Consider the following 21319-nt stretch of genomic DNA (forward strand, 5'->3'; position numbering starts at 1 on the left):
GGACCAGCAATGAATGATGATGCATGCATCTGGTCCTCCGTTCCTTCTCGATCGGCCAACTGGATGGACCGCCACTAGCCGCCTATGCAAGTGTGTTCTCTTGCCACCTTCGAAGAATCAAACTGGACACCTCCGATCCGTTATTCAAGTTCAAGTTTCTCCGGCTGCTATTCCTAGCTTGAAACCTTGAATTTCCTAAGCACGTCATGATAATCGACTTGACTGAATATCAGTCAATGGTCACAGCTGAGGTATCAGTCAATGTAAGGCCCGGTCATGGGATGAATCAAAGATCTCATTTGAAAAATCAAAGCAAAGCTCTCCTCTGTAGTCGTCAAATCAAGAGGCTGCAACTGCAACACTTGAAGACGATCGATGAAAAAGGCAGTTGGCAGCTAGCTAGCATTCCGTCAAATATCATAATTAACTCTGCCACTCTGCCACTGTGGTTGTTCAGAATGAAATGCTACTTTTACCCTTGGACGTACTTAATTTGCAGAGTTATTACCAGCCTGGACCTTACCATGAAAGATTGGAAGTCTTGCAAACTTTATCAGCTTGCACATGCATGGTACGTACAAAAGAAGACTCTACTGCTGCCTATCGGCACCGTCCGTCCGTACGCCCGTTAACAGGGTCAGAGTGTGTGTTGGTTCTTTATATCGCACCTGATGACCGATGGCAGCAGAGCGCTATCCCTCCCTCCCTCCCTCACTCTCTCTCTCACGTCTTGGTTCGTTCGTGTGTGCTTCTGGTTATGCTCTGTCTTGTGAGCTGCTGAATTCGCTCATTTGTTCCTGGATTTCGATTCTTATGTTTTCCATTTCGGTTCCTTCTTCCAGATCGCTTCTTACGTTTCTCTGGATCTATGCTTCTGCTAGCTGCTAGCTGAATTCATCTGTTGCTGAGTCGAGGTTACTCTCAGTGCCGAGCAGAGCTGCCGGCGGTTGTCCTCGAAATCGACGACGAGATCTTGCTCGAAAACCGCTTGCTTGAGTAAGTGAGGTCAGCTCCCACTCCAGCCCAGCTGCGAGTAAGTGTAGAATTAAGCAAGCACAAGTCGGTTACTCATCCACTAATTAAAGACCTTTTTATTCGCAGAACCAAATTAAGAATTAAAAGCAAAAGGCGAGATCCATGGCGGCAATTGTGGTGAGTGCATACAAGGGGGTGATTGACTCTGTTCTTTCTAAGCTCAAAGAGCTGATGACAGGGGACAAGTGCACCAACGTCATAGGCATGTCCAGCATGGATATTCTGTTTCTCAAGGATGAGCTACCCGCCATGAACGCTCTCCTCGAGAAGCTGGAGGATGCTGATGAACTTGATCCGCAGGTGAAAAATTGGAGGAACCAAGTGAGGGAGATGACCTACGATATTGAAGATTGTATCGATGATTTCAGTAACAACGTGGCAAGTGTCGACGCCAAGGCTGGCTTCCTCGACAAGGCTTCTCATTTTCTCAAGACTTGCAGGGCCCATCTTGAGGCTGCCTGGCAAATCAAAGAGCTCAAGACTCGTCTACTGGAGATAAATGAACGGTGCAAAAGGTACAAAGTTGAAGATTACATCTCTAGTACTAGCTCGGTGATAGTCGATCCTCGCATATCGGCATTCTACAAGGAGGCAGCCAGCCTTGTTGGCATTGATAACCCAAAGAGAGACCTTACCAAATTGGTAATGGATGAAGAGAAGCAATTAAAGGTCCTGTCAATCGTAGGTTTTGGAGGTTTAGGCAAGACCACTCTTGCTAGCCAGGTGTATCGTGAAGTTGGAGGACAATTCAATTGCAAGGCATTTGTGTCTGTTTCTCAAAAACCAGACATGGTAAGGTTACTCACAAGTGTGCTATTACAACTCAAGCAACACCCACCCTCTCATGCTTGCGTGGTGCAAGACCTCATCAACAACCTCAGAGAATATCTACAAGATAAGAGGTATACATTCCTGCTACTTATTTAATCAACAACCTCATCTTGCGATGTACTAGTTTGAGCTTTAACTACTAAATCTTCTTTCCTTGAAAAATAACTTCAAAGTCTTTTAAGCGTTTGGTCAAAATATTTATGCAAATGTTTAGATTTCCATAAAACCTGGGATTTCTTGTTGTCCAACAAAATTTAAGACCCGTAGACAAGCCATTAATTTAATCAGTTTTAAGAACGAAGTGACTAAAGTGAATTAGACTTTATTACCAAGGATTGGTTATGTGCGGTGTACATTTATGATATTTTATTTTTATGCCTTTATATATTCATGCCCGTTTGAAGAAATACTTCGGAAGAAAAACGATGATAAACTTTTGTAGTTAAATGCTTCTTTGTATTATGCCCGTTTGAAGAAATATAATTGTAAGATAGAAAGTGAGTGGTTTGGAACTCCAGTAATAATCCTAACCCTTATTCTTTGACGGTTTTTTGTGTCAATTAATAGGGTATAACAATGCAGCAGATTGATCAAATATTTAATAGATATTCTACATTTGTATATGAAATACAAATAGTTGTGCTTTGAATACAGTCCTATGTTCAAATATAAAGATGAATATATTGTAGCATGCATCTAGTTTCATATTGCACAAACTTTGATATAGTTAGTTCTTTTGAAAGTGGGTGTTTATTCGATTTAATGTATATGCTCTACGTGAAATGTTTTTGTAGGTACTTTATTGTAGTTGATGATTTGTGGGATGTTCCAGCATGGAATATTATTGCATGTGCTTTTCCACAAAATGATCAACATAGCCGAGTTATAATAACTACAAGACATGAGGATGTGGCTAGGGCATGTTCCAGCAACCATAAGTGCATTCATAATATGAAGCCACTAAGTGATCAAGACTCAAGAAAATTATTCTTTAATAGAATATTTGGATCTGAAGATGATTGCCCTTCTTACTTGACAGAAGTTTCATGCCAAATTTTAAAGAAGTGTGGTGGTCTACCGCTTGCAATTGTTACTGCAGCCAGTGTTTTAGCTTGCCAACCCACAAGACTGAAGGAGCAGTGGGAGCATGTACAAAGTTCACTAGCTACTAATAAGTTTGCCAGAAAGTCTACCTTGGAAGACATGATGCATATCTTAGACCTCAGCTACAAGAGTCTCCCTCACCATTTAAAGGCATGCTTTCTTTATCTTGGTGCTTATCCAGAGGATTGTGTGATTAGCAAAGTTGAGCTAGTTAAACGGTGGGTGGCAGAAGGTTTTGTGAGTACCTATCCTGGGCAAGATGCATGGGTTGTTGCCGAGAGCTATTTCAGTGAGCTGGTTAATAGGAGCATGATTCAACTTCCGTATAAGGACTACTACAATGAGGTGTCTCATTGCAGAGTTCATGACCTGATGCTGGATATGATTTTAAGGAGGTGCAAGGAAGATAATTTTATCAGTGTGATACATGATCCACAAGCGGCGAGACAAGTGCAAGACAAGATTCGTCGGCTGACCATTGACTTGAATGGTGCAGAGGATGACAAAATTGCTATGACCATTACTAGGCAAGTGTCACAAGTTCGTTCTCTTGCCGTATTTGGAGGATCAAAGTGGATACCTCCTTTGTTGGAGTTTAAGTTTCTGCGGGTGTTATTCCTTGAATTCTTTTTGCGTGAGATGATAATCGACCTCACTGGTATCAACCAACTGTCACAGCTGAGATATTTAAAGGTTGAGTGCAAGGAATGTCTAATGGATGGAGATATACCATCACAGCTCTCCATAGTGTTGCCTGGTCAGATCCGGAGGCTGCGACATTTGGAGACTTTGGAATTACCTTGGGTATCAGATTGCAGCATTCCAGCAATATCAGACATTGTTGATTTGCCGTGCTTGTCCCATCTGGTGTTGCGACAGCATACGGGGGGTTTGCCGGACGGGATTGGGAAGGTGAAATCGCTGCGCACTTTGCATGGCTTTAATCTGCCGGTGAGCTCGTTAGAAAATATTAATGGCCTCGGTGAGCTCACCAATCTTGGAGATTTGTCCCTCCATTGTGGCACAGGATACTCGGAATCTACTTCCACTACACCGGGATGGATGACCGCTCTGAGTTGCTCCCTTGAGAAACTCGGTAGCCTCAAAGGGCTTTCTGTGAGGTCTAGCAGTCCCTTTCATAGCTGCTGCGCTGATGCCCTGAGCAACTGGCCTTCGCCTCCTTTCCTCAACCTTGGGCAACTTGATTTATTAGATTGGACCTTCTCTAGAATTCCCAGGTGGATCGGGCATCTCCATTGCCTCCGCGAGCTGGCACTTGGGGCGAAGCAGATACTCCAGGAAGATGTTGACATGATCGGGACAAGGCTGCCCTCCATCGTCCATCTCAGCCTTCGGATCGTCCCAGGCATCCCGGCGAAGGGAAGGAAGATTGTGATAGCAGGCTCCACGGGATTTGCGGCTCTCCGGTTCTTCTGTTTCGACTCTAGTGAGATGTCGTGCCTGACATTTGGGGTAGGCGGCATGCCCCAGCTCCGGCGGTTGCTGTTAGGACTCGATCCACGGGAATGGGACAAGGCCACACCTGTCGGGCTTCACCACCTCTCGCGCCTCGAAGAAGTCCGAGTATTGACGGCATCACCGGCTGCTGCAGGATCTGAATCCATGGAAGGCAAGTCTGCGCTGATCAAGGGCGCGTTCCAGGACGCTCTCCCGAGTCGCCCAGCATTTGTCTTGCTCCCAAGGATTCGTTCTCTCGCGGACCACGTAAATTGTTGTAAGATTAATATGGAAACACTTGTCTATAAGTAGGAGTTTTAGTCCAATGTCACTAGCTACAGATGTACATGGACGATGCATGGCTGCAGCGATGGACAGTGCCAGTCTGCCAACCCCCATCAGTGGTGCAATTCAGCAATTGTCTACTGCTCCTCTGTGCTGTCCTCACAAAGATGCGACTTGCTGTGAACCGATTCATGTGTTGCTGCGTATCAGCGAGCGTACGTTTATCCTATCTCGAGGACCGAGAATGACAATGAGAGGAAGTTGACCTCATCATTTTTTTTTGGATGGTCGTTCTATTTTTTACTTAATTAAAACTTGATCAGTGAATCATGGACAAAACCGATCAAATATGATTAAAATAAGAGGTCTTTTACAGTGGCTCCATAATACCAGTTGGTTGGAAATATCATAGATCTAATATGAGCGTCCATTTTTTTTTACCGATAATAGCTGCGTGATTGCGTGAAGGATTCAGAGAATTATTTGGATACCTTTATCTCTAACGTTTCAACAGTCCATCCGCGCGCGGACACAGGAACAGAGGTGGAGTTCTCTGAATAGGTGGGGCCCGCACACCTCCGGATTATTTTTTGAACGGATACAATGGGAATTGCCGTTATATATTAGAAGGAATAAAATCCAGGAAAAAAAATAGAAGTTCACTGCTCCTCAAGAACTACAGAGAAGTCATCCGGCCCTCGCACCAACTGGAGCTAGGGACAGAAACCCTCTCTGAAAAACAAGGAAAATACAGCTGCTACGTGCTTAAGCCAAATGCCAGAAGACTACTACATAACAGAGGAACTTAAGAGTGGGCAAGAGCTAAACGGCGTTGGTCAATGTCTTCCTTGATCTGCAGTGCAACTTGCGTAGTTGAGAGTGCCTCATTTTGGAAAGTTCTTCGATTTCTTTCCTTCCAAATGTTCCACCAAAAGTACATTGCTGTTCCATCGAAATCCTTTCGTTCAGCTTTGTCAAACTTTTTCCTTGCCTTTTACCATAATTTGTTGATTGTCGTGTACTCATTGAAATCCAGTAGGTTATGAAACCGAGCCACATAGTAAGATCCTTTCATACTTGCTGCAAGAACGGACAATTTTTGCACAAATGCATTGGCGTCTCATTTTCTAAACAACAGAGTTTGCAGGTTTGATCATGCGGCCAGCCTCTCCTTGCCAAGTTGTTTGCCGTTAGTATCTTTCTCTGCATGAGAATCCATGCAAAGAATCTACATTTTGGTTCCACCTTGGCCTTCCATATTGGCCTTCCATATTGGCATCATGCTCAGTCTTCTCAAGCTGCATGCAAATTGAATCTCGTAGGCATTCTTTGTGGTGTATTCCCCATTTACCATCCACCTCCATGTGATTGTGTCCGAAATTTGTCGATTCAGTGTGATGCTCTAGATATCTTCCCATAGCCTCATGAACTGAGTGAGTTCTTCGTAGCTTGTTGGATGCCCCAGATTTGTGATCAACCGTTGCTCTGTTAATGTCGTTTTCACCATCACATTTTCTCCTTTTGGTTTTTGCATATAATGCCAACACCAAGTTTTTGGGGGCCTAGCCATGCACCCAGTAGGAGTGCCAGAAAGATGATTTCAACCCATTGCCCACTTCGACTCGTGTGGAGGCATGAAACAAGACCTGATCAATCTGATCACATAGGGTCTTCATGTTTGTCCATGGTCCCTCTTCATTTTTCACCTAAACCACATTCACTTTAACCTAAGAGCTCTTGCAAATCGCTAAAGGTCTAAAACACCTAAGCCTCCCTAGTTTTTTGGCCTGCAAACCTTTGCCCAGTTGACTAGGTAGTGGCCACCCTTTACATTTTCTGGTTCATCACCTTGCCAGAGGAAACTACTACGAATCCGATCGATCCTTTTCAGTAGCCATTTTTATAGCGGGAATATTGTTAGATGGTAGATTGGGTTGTGAGGACATAACATTTTTTACTAGTGTCTCTCTTCCTGAGGTCAAAAACATCTTTCCTTTCCATCCCGACAACCTACCACCAAGCTTGTTAATTAAAGGTTGCATATCCACCCGACGAAGTTTGCGTTTATGCAGAGGCAGCCCCAAATATCTTGGGAAATTGATAATTTTTTTTGGATAGTCTTGTAAAATATGTTCTAATGGGATATCTTCGTAGAGAATAGGGAAGATCTCCATTTTACTTAGATTGGTCTCCAAACCAGAACATTTTCCAAAGGCCTGAAGGATTTCATGCATAGCGTACAGCTCTGTACTATTTGGGTTTGCAAATATGGCTGCATAATCTGCGTATAATGAGCATCTAAATTGAGCCAATCTGGCTAGCAGTGGTTTGAGGATGTTTCTTTGAGCAGCCATTTCAATTATCCGCTGTAAGGGGTCAATAGTGAGAATAAAAAAGCATAGGGGGTAAGGTATCTCCCTGTTGGAGTCCACGTGCATGCCAGAACTCTTTTCCCGGAGTTCCATTGAGGAGAACTTTTGATGAGGTGGTGGCTAAAAGGATCGATATCTGATCTCTCCATTTTTTTTCCAAAACCCAAGGCTTGCATGACTTCCAGGAGATAAGCCCAGTTTTCCGAATCGAAGGCTTTTGAATATCTAGCTTGATGAAAAAAGCTGACTGCTTATTTCTATGAAGCTTTCTGATCACATTCTTCACACATAGAAAATTGTCATGAATGGACTTCTTTTTTTTATAAAGGAGCTCTGGGTTTTGGATACAATTTCATTTAGCCTTGGTGCCAATATGTTTGCCAACAGTTTGGTAATCAATTTTGGTATACTATTAATTAAGCTTATGGGCGTGTAGTCTCCCACACTTAGAGCTTCTATTTTGTTTGGCAGCAATAGAATGTTAGCATTATTCACTAGGCTCAATCTCCCTATGTTCAAGCAAAAGATTGTCTTGCCCTAGTAAGTACGACGAGAGTTTCTTTTTAAGGAGGAGACTCAAGCTTTGAAACAAAATTTGAGAGGAAGGAACACCACGAATGTATTGATCGTAAAGATATGGACCGAGCTAGGAGGAGTATCACATGAAAACTTTGTGATTATGCTCCTCCGTACTGTGTTGAGCTTGTTCTCCTGCTCAGACAGCCAAGGCCCCTTATTTATAGGGTTGGGCGTAGCTTAACGTGCAAGTTACCGTTATGTGCAAAATATCCAGGGTAAGGCCGAGTTACATTGTAACACCCTAGTTTTTTTAACTTTTTAGAAATAGTAGTAAATATCCTTTTCCTTAGAATATGGTGTTATTCTTTGTCTCAAAATCTTAGGAGAAAGAAATTATTTTCTAAAAGCTAGAAAAATGAACCTAGGCTATATTATAGTTTGATTGCTTTCATGCCGAAATAGCTGCATTAGGGTTTTTACTGTGCGAAAAATAAGTTTTAAAAACCTCGAGGCGTGCCATTTAAGTTTTTGGAAAATGTTGCAAAATTTTTCCTAAAAGAAATGTTTTTTTCTCTTCCTTGGGCTTCCTTTCTTTCCTTTTCTTTTCCTCTCCTTTTTCTTTTCCTTGGTAGCCCAATCAAACCATCCTTTTGGGCTGAGCCGGTCGGCCTCCTTTCTTTTCGGGCCAAGTGCCAACCAACTCCTGCCTGGGCTGGCCGAAGGCCGCGGCCCAGTAGCACAGCTCTTGGGTTGTTGTCGCCTGGCCGGTTACCATCTCCGCCCGCTCGATAGCGACCCCCGGTCTCCTTCCTCCCGTAGCCACCCGAGCGCAACCGAACCGGACTCGAACATCTCCGTGCGCCGCATGCCTTCCCCTCCTCCCCCGAGCCAAATCCCAACCAACTCAAGGTTATCCGCAGCCGCATGCCCGCCTATATAAGCACTCGAGCACCCTCGGTTTCCCATCTAAAATTCATGCCGACTCGAGCTCTTCTGCCGTCGCAATAGCTGCTCGGCTTAACTCCGCCCCAGCGAAATCCGTCGCCCGATTGCCATAGCTGAGCCGCGCCTGAGCATCTCCACCGCCTACCGGGCCCGTTGCTGTCTTCACCGACGAGTTTTGGCCACCGGAGCTCCCACCCCGTAGCTAACCCGAGACCGCCGCCATCTACCCCGCCACCGACTGCCTTTGGTGCCCTGTCGCTCGAGGTAAGCGCTAAAACGGAATTCCCTTGTTCACTTCTCCCTCCGCCGCCGCTCGCCGTTGACCCTCGTGCCCGGCGACGAGGTTCGCCATCTCTCCGGTGACAACGCCGCTGCGCCGAGCTGTCCGCCGCCGCTTTCATCTCTGGAGCTGGTCAACTAAGCCCCCCCCCCACTGCCAACAACCGTTTGATCTGTTTTGGATGGCCGTGATTAAAAGCTTCGCATACCCTTTCGGCATCCAATCGCATGCTGCCACGTGGCCACATAATCCTAGTCAGTAAATCAGGCCACGTCATCGCTTGCATAAGCTGGCCACCTCATCGATTTAGCCCACGTGGCAGTGGAACGTCAGCACACCTTTTCCAGTCATATTTTCCTATTTGATTTAATTCGGGAGTAATGACAGTTTTGCAAATAAGCCCCTAGACTTTCCTATATTTAAATAAAAGCCCTTGTAGTTATGCAGATTAGCCCCTGAACTTTTTCTTAAATACAAATGGGTCCCTCAATTTTTGCAAAAAGGCCCCTAACCTCTCTGTTTTTGTTTAAACTAAGCCCTTTTTATTTTCAGATTTAGCCCCAATCTTATTTATAGCATAACTTTCTCGTTTTAGCTCCGATTTAGATAATTTTTGCGCTCACGTGTTCGTAGCAACGTGTAGTATCTTTTAGTACCTTTTTCATAGATGTTAGCTCTTGTTTGGTGTACTATTCTTAGTTGATTTTGTTGTATATTTTTCCGGTGTGTGTCGAGAGCAGACGAAGAGCAGTTCGAGAATCTTCAAGACCAAGTTTTTGAAGAGTCTGAGCAACAAGTTGGGAGAGGCAAGTGTCCTTGAACATTTTGATCCCAGTTTTGTTTAAAATGCTTTCTTTTATTTCAAACATGCATGCTGTTAATCCTGAATCCTATGTACTTATAGTATCATGTTCCATATAATTCCTTGTCACCATGTTGTTAGTAGAGGATATGATGGGTAGTCATGCTTAACTTTGCACAAGAGGATGGAAGGGTTAAGGGTTAAACATGATTAACAAATTAATGCAACTATGAGTTGGGAATATTAATGATGGCATTAGCAACATGGAACCTTAGGCCTTGAGCAAAGTTGGGTTGATGATGATAAAGTTATGATGTTGGTTTAGTGTTTGCTCAAGTAACCTAAGTAAGGACCGGTTCGTGGAGCGACAACCCAAGATATATTGTACCAACCACGAGACCTGGTATGGGATAGGCCTAGCCTATTAATTAGTGGATTCCAATTTTGTGCGTGCCAAACAGAAGAGTGGATGTGTGGGGACGACAAAGGCCAGAACCATATGGTTAGTGGTATGAGAGGTGTAGTGGAAGGGAAGGGTGAAAACTTTCCAAAGCTACAAGGCGCAAAAGGGGGCTTCTGGGTGGTGTGAATGCCACTTTGACGGCGGTGAAACCTAGCAGGCATGCACATACTGGATGAAACTTTGTAACGGCTTTGTAGTGACTTTTCGAGCAACACACCACTGGTGTGTGTGTTAAGTGTTTCGCGGACACGGTAATAAGAAAAATCACGACTTGTGGGGAAAGCTGGACAACCCCTTCAGAGTGTAAAATCTGATATATCAGCCGTACTCACGGTTATGAGAGACTTGGACTCTCACATTATTAGCCGAATGGGTTTGGGTTGTTTTGGTATGTTGGGAGCATGATGTGGGATTCAGGTGGATGGGAAATATGTGGAGATGTTTCTAGGAGTTCGAGGTCTGATGATGAATCAACTAGATAAGTAGGATGCTTTCATAATACTTCGTTAGTATAGTTGGCTTTTATGCAAAACTTTAACTATTACAACTTGTTCCTTGTTTAAGCTTGCATGGTATTTTATCTTCCCACACTTGCGGAGTACTAGTTGTACTCACACTTGTTGTTTTTACCCAAATGTCCTCCAATCGCTGCTCAGACATTGAAGGAGATCCAGATCTCTTCGTTGATGAAGATGAAGACTGCTAGGCTGGCATTTTCCCCGGTCAACTGCCTATGGAAGTTGGAGTTTCGCGGAGTTTAGTTGTGTGCTTTTGTTTAAGGTTTTGTGATCTCTTTATTTATTCTAGTTAAACGTTGTAATATTGACACTGCGTGTGATACACTGATGAAGTCGCTGCATGTATGAAACTTGATCCTGACATACATGTGGTTTACATCTGGTTTTGTCCCTTTCTAAAACCGGGTGTGACATACATGATCTTATCCTGAATAGCTACTTTTTACCCTACATAGGAGATAGATATCTACCATGGTAATTGTTAGGGTGCCTATACCCAGAGGGGTGAGGCGGTCGCTAATTGCGGCCCGGCGCCGTGATGTCAGGGGTGTTAGGATAACCTCCGTTGTACTGGGGTGTCGGGACGACGCCCACTAGCCTAGTTAATTAATGTCGGTCACTTCCTTACAGGCAAAGGATGACCGTCGTTCCTCTCCTGGTAGATCTTTCTTCGGGCATGATGGCCTACCCCGTAGCCTTTCAGGAGCCTGCTCGAGCCCCGGAGACGGGGGCTCCAGGGGGAGGTGTGGCTTCGTGAGATGGAGGCTTCGGGAGGCATGGTTCCGGGAGATGGATGCTTCAGGAGGCATGGCTCTGGGAGGTAGTTACTCTGAATCCTGGGAGTCAGAAAGCGGCCTTCAGGAGGCGTGGGCCCATGGGCATGGGCTAGCGAAGCCATGGGGCCGTCGGGGGTCCTTAACAACAACCCCCAACAGTAGACCCTCGCGAGGGCGGTGAGCGGAGTGGTCGGGCCCGCGATTCTTTGGAGTAGGGCCTCCGGTGGTCGTTGGCTTGCTATCGAGGACTCTTGATTCCTAATATAGCTTGGCTTGCCTGGGAAGAGTTAACCCACTTGATCTGAACAGTTCATCCGATGACGCTAGTGATAAGGGGCATTGAATGCGCCCTGTGAGAAAGGCGTGACTGCACCTTGTTAGGCGGATGTGGAACACATGGCGTCCTGTGGTTAGGGGGTCACAGGGGGTGGTTCTGCTTCCCTACGATCGTGGCCTATCATGGGGAGGGATTTCCCTGAGCAGCCTTTTCGCCTGCCCCGTGTTCTTGTATGCCCTTGGCCTCCATCTATCCTTACTTTGCACGTGCATCTGTCGATTGCTTCTCTTCTTTCTTCTCCACATAGCACCTTTCGCCATCTTCCCGTGCTCCGTATGGCTGGCTCGAGTGCCCCAGGTGGAGTAGGAACTCAGGCGGCGAGCGAAACTGCTGGAGCGGTCGCGGCGGGGAGGCCTCCGGTGGCACCGGGTCACGTGTTGTTGATGGGGCCGCTGCCTGGGGTGGAGCTCCGCCGTGCCAGCAGGAGTCATCTTGAGCAGACCACCGTGCTAGAGGTGTCCACCATCAAAGATGAGGAGCTTGACTGGATGGTCAGGGAGGGGAAGATTCCTTTCAGAGCTATCGTTCGACCTCCGTTGGACAAGGAGGTCCTGGAGCCTCTAGCCCACGAAGTCGTGGTGTTCGAGGCTTTCTTCGAAGCAGACCTGGGATTTTCGTCGGCGCCACTGCTCAAGGAGGTGCTCCACCACTACTATGTGGAGCTTCTGCAGCTCCACGCCAACGCCATCGCCCGCTTGGCCACCTTCGAGTGCACCATGCGGGCAGAGGGGTGCAAAGGGAGGGAGGATTTCTTTGCGGCCCTCCACTTCACCAGATGTCAGCTGAAGATGGTCAAGGGTGAGGGGACGAAGAGGCCTCTCACCTTCAGCAGCGTTAATTTCCAGATACGACTACAGTACCGTGATGCCTTCCCGGTGAAGGGTATTAACGGTCGATGGTATACCAGCTGGTTGCAGCGTGGTTCTACTACAACGTTGGCCATGCGTCCCCCTTTGTTCCTCCAACCAAGATATCACGTATGTCCCAGAGCCAGAGACGGGGATCATGAATGACCAGTTCACTTCACGGTGGGTCCTTCTCCGGAGGGTGGCTTAAAGGATGAGCATGCGTGATCTCGTAAAGGAGTTCACTATGTTGCGTATTCGGCCCCTTCATATGGGCTAGGACTACACCTTTGGGCAAGGTACGGAAGAGTGGCCGAGGGTGTACTTCAGCCCCCTCGTCAGCTCTGGTGAGTCTTCTTTGTTGTCTAGTTTTTTGATTCGCAGATGTAAGCTGCCTTTTCTTTTAGAGAGCTGTCTTCTGCTGGAGCGTGCGGTGGAGATTGCCGAGGTGATCCTAGGTCCACCTACTCACGTGGAGTGGGTGCGGCTAGTGGCTCTGATGCGGAGCTGGGAACACGGCCGACCTATCCGGAGGTGAGGGTCAGCTCGGTGGTCGTGAGCAGGGGAAGGCCTGGCCTCTCCAGACATTGCCGGGCATGACCAGAGCCAGAGAGGAGGCATGGCCTCCATGGAATACAATTTTGGGTTTGCCGATTCGGACACCGATGACGTCACGGGCCCTTCTATGAGAGGGCTTGGGGGACTTGGTGAATCATTGTTGCTTCGTTAGCTATATTTCTATTTGGGTCGTGTAGCAGGATCTTGACCTTGTGTTTCATGGTATTGGCAGTGGCCGTCGAGGTGAATGTGTCTTCGACTCCCCCCTCGGAGGCTGAGCAGCTCCAACAGGGGTCGGGGACTTCTGCGGGGGTGTCCCCGAAGGTCACCTTGGGGGACATGGCCTCGTCTCCGTGGAGCCTTGAGCCGTTTGGTGACCTAGCCCGGGTGGTCGGTGCTGGAGGCACCATGCCCTCCACCGAGGCTCCCCCCCGCGACGGCTGATGGGGGGCCCCGGCCTTGGGATATTAACTTTGGATGACTTCGTGCTGCGCCCGGAGGCGTCAAGGGCCTTCATGGTGGCCTCCTCTCTTCTCCGATGTGTTAGAGGTCGAGCGATCCTTGTCCCAGTGCCCCTTGGAGGAAGTAGAGGCACGTCTGGTAGCGGTGGCCCTGTAGGTTTAGTGGTTTAGTCGTGATTTATCGGGTCCGGTGCCTGATTCTGAGTAGCTTATTTGGTCCTTTTCCTTCTTCTGTCATGCCTTGTAGCAAGTAATTTTGACGAGAGCACTGGGAGACGGGGGGGCGCCAGGCCCTTGCCGCGACCCATGATGATGCCAAATGCCTTCATCAAGCCTTGGAAGGGGCTCGAATGCGGGCGGAGTGTTCAGAGGGCCGTCTTCAAGAGGAGGCTTTGAAGCGGGAGCACGCGGAGGTTGAGGCACGAAATGCTACTGAATACCTTCAGGAGGCCAGGGAGTTTGCCGACGCGGCCAACGCGGCCCGGGTGTCGGCCAAAGGTGATGCTGATGCCTAGGTAGTCGATCTGTTAATGAATACTATAATGAACTACACATTGCTGTCCTTCGCTGTGGTATACAAGAAAATGATGAGGATACAATGATTCATTTTTATTCGGGGTTAAGACGTGAAATTCAGGACTTGTTTGATTATAGAGATTATAATAACATGGATAGGTTGTTCCATCTTGCTATGTTGGCTGAGAAAGAATTGCAGGGACGTGAGCCAAAGTCGCAGAATATTAGGAGTTCGTTTTCCTCCAGATCGCAATCGGGTAAAGCCAAATCAGACTTGTTCGCTCCGGCACGGTCTGCTGCACCCTCCAATAATAGGGCGCGTACAGCAGCACCGTCACCACCAGCACCACGTACAACCGAGGTGAGCAAATCTGTTTCTGTGCAGCAACCAGCGACGAAGACCACTCCTTCAACTGGCTCCACGAGTAGTTCAGCGAGTATTGTGTGCCGCCGTTGCAAGGGCATGGGCCATATCATGAAGGATTGCCCCAATCAACGCGCTTACGTTGCAAACGATGATGGTGGGTACATCAGTACTAGTGATGTTGAGGATGAATTTGTACTTCAAGCTAACCTTGCAGGTGATCATGAGACCGATAGTGATGGTGATGAGATTTTAGGTGCCGCTGCCACTGAGGACTACAAAAATAGAACATTTGTTGTACAACGGGTTTTGAGTGCTCAAAGGGAGCAAGCGGAGTAGCTTCAACGCCATAATTTGTTTCAGATGTTTCTCATTGTCAAGGACTGCCATGTTTGAGTTATAATTAATGGTGGGAGTTGCAATAACTTGGTGAGTTCAGATTTGGTCAAGAAGCTTGGCTTGGCCACTCGCGCACACACTCGTCCATATCACATTCAATGGCTCAACAACAGTGGTAAGGCGAAGGTAACACACACTGTTCGTGTTCATTTTTCCATTTGTTCCTACCATGATTATGCAGATTGTGATGTCGTGCCTATGTAAGCATGTTCCCTTTTGTTAGGCCTTCCTTGGGAGTTTGATACTAATGCTACACACCATGGTAGAAGTAATAAATACACACTTATGCACAAAGGAAAGAAAATAACCTTGCTTCCTCTAACACCGAGTGAGATTGTGCAATGTGATAAAGCGATAGCTGAAAATGCGAAGAGAGAGCAAGATTTACAATCTGAAAATCAGCAAGTAGCTAAACATGTTTTTCCACCAAAGAAAGAGCAACCAACACCTTCTTCTAGTTCCACAGGCATTAAATTAAAAGGTGGTGTTATGCTTGTTACAAAATCAGACCTTGCTGAAATTGTTAACAATGATGTTCTTTGCTACGCTTTGGTATGCAAAGAGGCTTTATTTTCACTTGATGATATACCTTCCTCTTTGCCTTCTGCTGTCACTAACCTTTTACAGGAGTATAAGGATGTGTTTCAAACCGAGATACCCCGAGGCTGCCACTTTTGAGAGGAATCGAGCACCAAATTGATTTGATCCCGGGAGCGACTTTACCAAACCGTGCAACATATAGGACCAATTCGAAGGAGACTAAGGAAATTCAGCGACAAATCCAGGATCTTTTGGACCGTGGGTATGTACGAGAAGACCTTAGTCCTTATGTTGTTCTTGATTTTTTTGGTTCCTAAAAAAGACGGTAGTTGGCACATGTGTGTTGATTGTAGAGCCATTAATAACATTACCATAAGATATCGTCATCCTATTCCTAGACTAGATGACATGCTTGATGAGTTAAGTGGTTCTATTGTGTTCACAAAGATTGATTTGCATAGTGGTTACCACCAAATAAGAATGAAATTGGGAGATGAATGGAAAACTGCTTTTAAAACAAAGTTTGGTTTATATGAGTGGTTAGTGATGCCTTTTGTTTTAACTAATGCACCTAGCACGTTTATGAGATTGATGAATGAGGTTCTACGTACTTTCATTGGTAAATTTGTGGTGGTTTATTTCGATGACATCTTGATCTATAGCAAGTCACATACACAACATATTGATCATCTACGTGATATTTTTGATGCTTTGCGAGAGGCACGTTTGTTTGCTAAACTTGAGAAATGCACCTTTGGCACTGATCGAGTTGGTTTTCTTGGCTATGTTGTTACTCCACAAGGAATTAAAGTGGATGAATCGAAAATTGAAGCCATCAAGAGCTGGCCGATCCCAGAGACTATAACACAGGTGAGAAGTTTTCATGGTCTTGCAGGGTTTTATCGACGTTTTGTGAGAGATTTCAGCACCATTGCTACGCCCCTTAATGAGTTGAAAAAAAGGGTGTTCCATTCCATTAGGGTCCAGCACAAGAAGAAGCTTTTAACACGCTGAAAGAGAAACTTACACATGCACCTCTACTCTAACTCCCGGACTTTGGTAAGACTTTTGAGTTAGAATGTGATGCTAGCGAAATTGGAATTGGATGAGTGTTACATCAGAAGGTAAACCCGTTGCTTACTTTAGTGAGAAATTAAATGGGCCATCTCTGAATTATTCGACTTATGATAAGAAGTTGTATACTTTAGTTCGAGTTTAGAAACATGAAAACACTATCTTTGGTTTAAGGAGTTTATTATTCATTCTGATCATGAATCTTTAAAGCACATTAGAAGTCAAGCTAAACTGAACAAACAACATGCTAAATGGGTTGAGTTCATAGAATCTTTTCCATACATAATTAAACACAAGAAAGGTAAAGACAATGTCATTGCGGATGCATTATCTAGACATTACACCATGTTGTCCCAACTAAATCACAAAATCTTTGGTTTAGAAACAATAAAAGGGTTGTATGCAACTGATTCGGACTTTAAAGATGCTTTTCAAAATTGTAAAGAAAGAACTTGGAATAAGTATGTGCTGAATGATGGACTTCTCTATCGCGCTAATAAGCTATGCGTTCCAGCTAGCTCTGTTCGTCTCTTGTTTTTACAGGAGGCACATGGAGGAGGTTTGATGGGACATCTTGGAGTGAAGAAAACTGAAGATGTGCTGGACACTCATTTCTTTTAGCCAAAGATGAGACATGATGTCGAGCGCTACGTGTCATGCTGTACTACTTGCAATAAAGCTAAGTCTCGCTTGAATCCACATGATCTTTATATGTCTCTTCCTGTTCCTTGGGAGGATATTTCTATGGACCTTGTTTTAGGATTGCCTAGGACAAAGAGGGGGAGGGATAATATATTTGTAGTGGTGGATCGTTTTTCTAAAATAGCACATTTTATACCTTGTCACAAGAGTGACGATGCTACACACATAGCTGATTTATTTTTCAGGGAGATTATATGCTTATATGGAGTGCCAAATAACATTGTCTCTGATCGTGATGCGAAGTTTTTAGTCATTTTTGGAGGACATTATGGAATAAATTGAGGACGAAACTGCTGTTCTCTACTACATGTCATCCCCAAGTTGATGGACAAACGGAGGTTGTTAATTGCACATTATCTACTATGTTGCAGGCTATTTTAAAGAAGAATTTGAAGATGTGGGAAAAGTGTTTGCTCATATTGAGTTCACTTACAACAGATCCGTCCACTCCACCACCAAGGTAAGTCCGTTTCAGGTAGTGTATGATTTCAATCCCTGTGCTTCTATTGATTTACTATTTTTACCTCCTTCTGAAACTCTGAATTTGGATGCTACACAACATGCTGAATTTATTCTAAAGATGCATGAAATAACTAAAGAAAATATTAAAAAAAATGAATGAGAAATGGTAGCCAGGGTAGAAAACATTTAACTTTTAAACCTGGTGATCTTGTTTGGTTACACTTGCGTAAAGATCGATTTCCTGAGTTGAGAAAATCTAAATTGATGCCTCGAGCTGATGGTCCTTTTAAAGTTATTGAGAAGATTAATGATAATGCACATAAGCTTGAGTTGCCTGCAGATTTTAGGGTTAGTCCTACATTTAACATTTCAGATTTAAAACCATATGTTAGAGACGAAAATGAGGTTGCGTCGAGGACGACTCCAATTCAAGAGGGGGAGGATGATGAGGACATCACTCATTTAGATAAACGCGCTACAAGTGATCCTCCGGTGATTGATCCATTACAAGGACCGATTACACGGGCTCGTGCACGTCGTTTAACTCATGAGGTGAATTCGTTACTCGCTGTCCATACTACTAATTATAAGGATGGGATGCTACTCAATTTTTGTAAATTTTTTATGCTTAGAAATATAGGAGAAGCACCTATGGAACAGCCAAGTCGGACAGGACTCACGCCAACGTCAAGTCGAAATCGAAACTCGGTTCGGATTCAGCAGACAACGCCGCACTAAAACGGCCATAACTTCTTCATGGAGTCCAAATAAGGTGTTCTTTGATGCGTTAGAAAGCTAGGGATGATAGCTTTGTTTTGGTACTGGTCCCAGCTCCAGATTCATGATGGATTATTTTGTGTCATCAAAACAATGTGCCTTGTCATAATTTTGAGCCATATCGGGCCTTGTAAATGTGTTCGGATCTAAGCTCAAGTTGTGGACGCCCCCTGGTCGCCCAAAACCCTAGCACGCCCCTCTTCATATATCTAGCAGAAGTTGTCATTGACTTTTTGGGTTTTGCTTAGATTAATCTGTCATTGAATAGTTTCGCCGTCGTTCGGTTTGTGAAACCCCAACTCGTGAGCTTAATCATATTTGCAATTTCAGATTGTGTTCTTCCGAGTTCTTGCTTGTGTTCTCGATTCGCTTGCAGGAATTAGCCTTCTTGGCGAGGTCAATCGTGCCGCGCGCGGTTGATAACCAACGGAGCAGTGGTGTAGCGATTGCAAGGGTTGCGTTCTGTCCTGATCGGAAGCCTTAGATCGTCAATATCGAGTCTCCACCAATCGACTTACCGTTACCTAACGGAAGATCAAGCCTAATCCTTCTCATCACTATGGCCAGAGCCCATCTGTTAAAACAGAATTAAGTTCATGAAATGGCTATCACCACTACTTGGATGCAACTGTCTTAGCCTAAATACTTTTTGTGCAAATGTGCAACTACACTCCATCATGGTTTACAGTTGCAATGGAAGCTATCACTTATGCATTGCAATAAAGCAAGTTCAGAAGTTTATGTCTGATGGGAACCAATGGCTGATCGAAACAACAAATCAGGCAGGTAAACGATTTGGATACTGTGCAATGTTCCTACTTATCAATCAAAACATCTATCACATGAGGAACTAACATAATAACCAATCAATAATTGCAATGTACATATTTTGGTCCTAAGTCCTGACAGATATGAATCGAAAACTTTGGAAACTTATCGATCATACAGGTATATCAAATTAGATGATGGACTATTCTCTCCGGAATAATCTAATCGTCGCTGCCTTTTCTTCAACATCTATTATCAAACAACAAACAATGCGTGCAATGCAGTATTGTAAAAAAGATTTACAAGCTATCTATGTTGCAGCATCCAAATTAGTGAAAAATGGAAGTGATTCGCATGGACTTACAAATTGTGGACCATTTGAAAAGCTTTGATCTGCAGAAAATGTCATGGAAAACCTAATGAGCTAGCTTAAACATGTTTCAGCGACAACGTGAGAAAGATGGTGAGATAAGCTACCACCACTGCCGTTGGTGGGGCATCAGTTGCTAATCTGGCAGTAGATGTTTTGAATTACTTGCGTTTTCACAACATTTAAGCCCCCTAGTTCAGATCAAATCCTACATATAACAAACTGGGGCTTAATACTTTAATATCTATTCAAGTATTGCAGTATTCAAATACAGATGGTAATCCAGTCTTTAAGGTTTGATTTTGTGGAGTAATCTTGCAATGACAAGACCAACTATGATAAGATTGGACCCAACAACAATATAAACCAAAATTTTGTAATGTTCCTACTACTTGGATTTGGCATTCCATGACAATGATTTCACAATCGGGAAAAACTGACATCAGTATTTTAAAGCACCATTAATGCATCAGCTGAATCCTAAAATCAAAGCGTAATTAAAGCACCATCAATAATCTGGACTAAATCTAGCACAAATGAACCTAGGTAGTCAAGGTCATCACTGAAAGATCTCACCACCGGTGAATGTCAACTACGGATCTGTTTACGAAGATGATGCCATCAGGGTCGGTCGCGAGGCTCTATCCTTCTACAGAGAGTGAAGCTTTGCAGATCACGATGTAGTCGTCATGTGTGATGGAAAAGAACAAATCTGGGCAGTCCAGGTCGTCCCTGAAGACCTTACCGCCAGTCGACCATGGGCCTGTTAACGAGGATGCTGTCGTCAGGGTCCTCGAGGCTCCATCCTTTTGCATGGAGCGAAGGAGGTTGAGGACGAGGATGGTGTGCCTGTGCAGGCGGCGGCGCGGTGGTGCGGGCGGCGGCGTGGTTTCGTGGAGGAGGTCGAGGAGGAGGACGGTGCGGTTGTCCAGGCAGCGGCGACCTCCTTCCACTCGACCTCCTCGTCGGCCGCCACGGCAATGGCCATGAGCGGCAGATCCAGTTTGTCGGCGTCCTCCAAATCGAGGCAGTCCCAATAGATCGAGGTAAGATCGCCGTCGTCCTTCGGGTGCTCTGTGAACCCGAGTTGCTTGCTCCCCAGCGCGAAGAGGGCATCGCCGAAGAGGGCGATATCCACGGAGAGGAATAGGTTGCGGAGGCGGTCGGCCGCGACGGCCTCTGTGCGGTGGTGTCACGGAGGTGCGGGCGGTCTGGGGAGCGAATGGAGGAAAAACAGATTGAGGAAAAAGTGGATCGAGCTCTCGAGCTCTGAGGAGAAAAAATGGGGAGCGGAAAAAAATTACGAAAACAAAAAACTTGATGCGGGATGGAAGAAAATATACTATTTTTTAGGGGTGAGCGTGGGATTATGGGATTCAACGTCAGCGCAGAACTGATTAAAGATTTTTTTAGTAGTAGAGACTCTATCTGCATTGCTTCCATGAAAATATCCAAATAGCATACCTAGCCTTGCAGGACATCCAGTCCATAGACTAATTACCTTTTTATCATAGCAATTAGAAGATGTTAGGCACAAGGAGATTTTTTGGGAGGCAGCTGCCTAGTTTGATCCCATCATCTGAGTACACATCCGTAGGAAAACTCCAGCAGCTTCTTTTCTGATCCAACCGTGCCCTGACTATTGACGCATACACACAGCACAACTTTTTTCCTTCCATCCCCAAATCCCATCTTATCTCCTGCAGGCACACAAGAGATTCTCTCCCCTGCTACTCTTCAGGAAACTAAGGACTAGAG

At 45.2% G+C, this 21319-nt stretch overlaps 1 protein-coding gene across 6 annotated transcripts; it reads left to right on the forward strand.

The window, feature by feature from the left end:
• The first annotated feature begins 660 nt into the window (after positions 1–660).
• LOC133923949 (disease resistance protein RGA5) lies at positions 661–4858 on the forward strand. Of its 6 annotated transcripts, none has more exons than XM_062369271.1 (4): positions 661–733; positions 843–1005; positions 1102–1937; positions 2661–4858. In XM_062369271.1, exons 3-4 carry the CDS (start codon positions 1138–1140, stop codon positions 4738–4740), a joined length of 2880 nt encoding a protein of 959 aa, XP_062225255.1. In that variant the 5' UTR covers positions 661–733; positions 843–1005; positions 1102–1137; the 3' UTR covers positions 4741–4858. The 6 variants fall into 6 exon arrangements, with proteins under 6 accessions (XP_062225255.1, XP_062225254.1, XP_062225253.1 ...); XM_062369270.1 differs by having other exon boundaries at positions 697–754; XM_062369269.1 differs by having other exon boundaries at positions 704–1033.
• Positions 4859–21319: the final 16461 nt, after the last annotated feature.

This window comes from Phragmites australis, chromosome 7 (assembly GCF_958298935.1).
Source record: "Phragmites australis chromosome 7, lpPhrAust1.1, whole genome shotgun sequence".
Taxonomy (NCBI): domain Eukaryota; kingdom Viridiplantae; phylum Streptophyta; class Magnoliopsida; order Poales; family Poaceae; genus Phragmites; species Phragmites australis.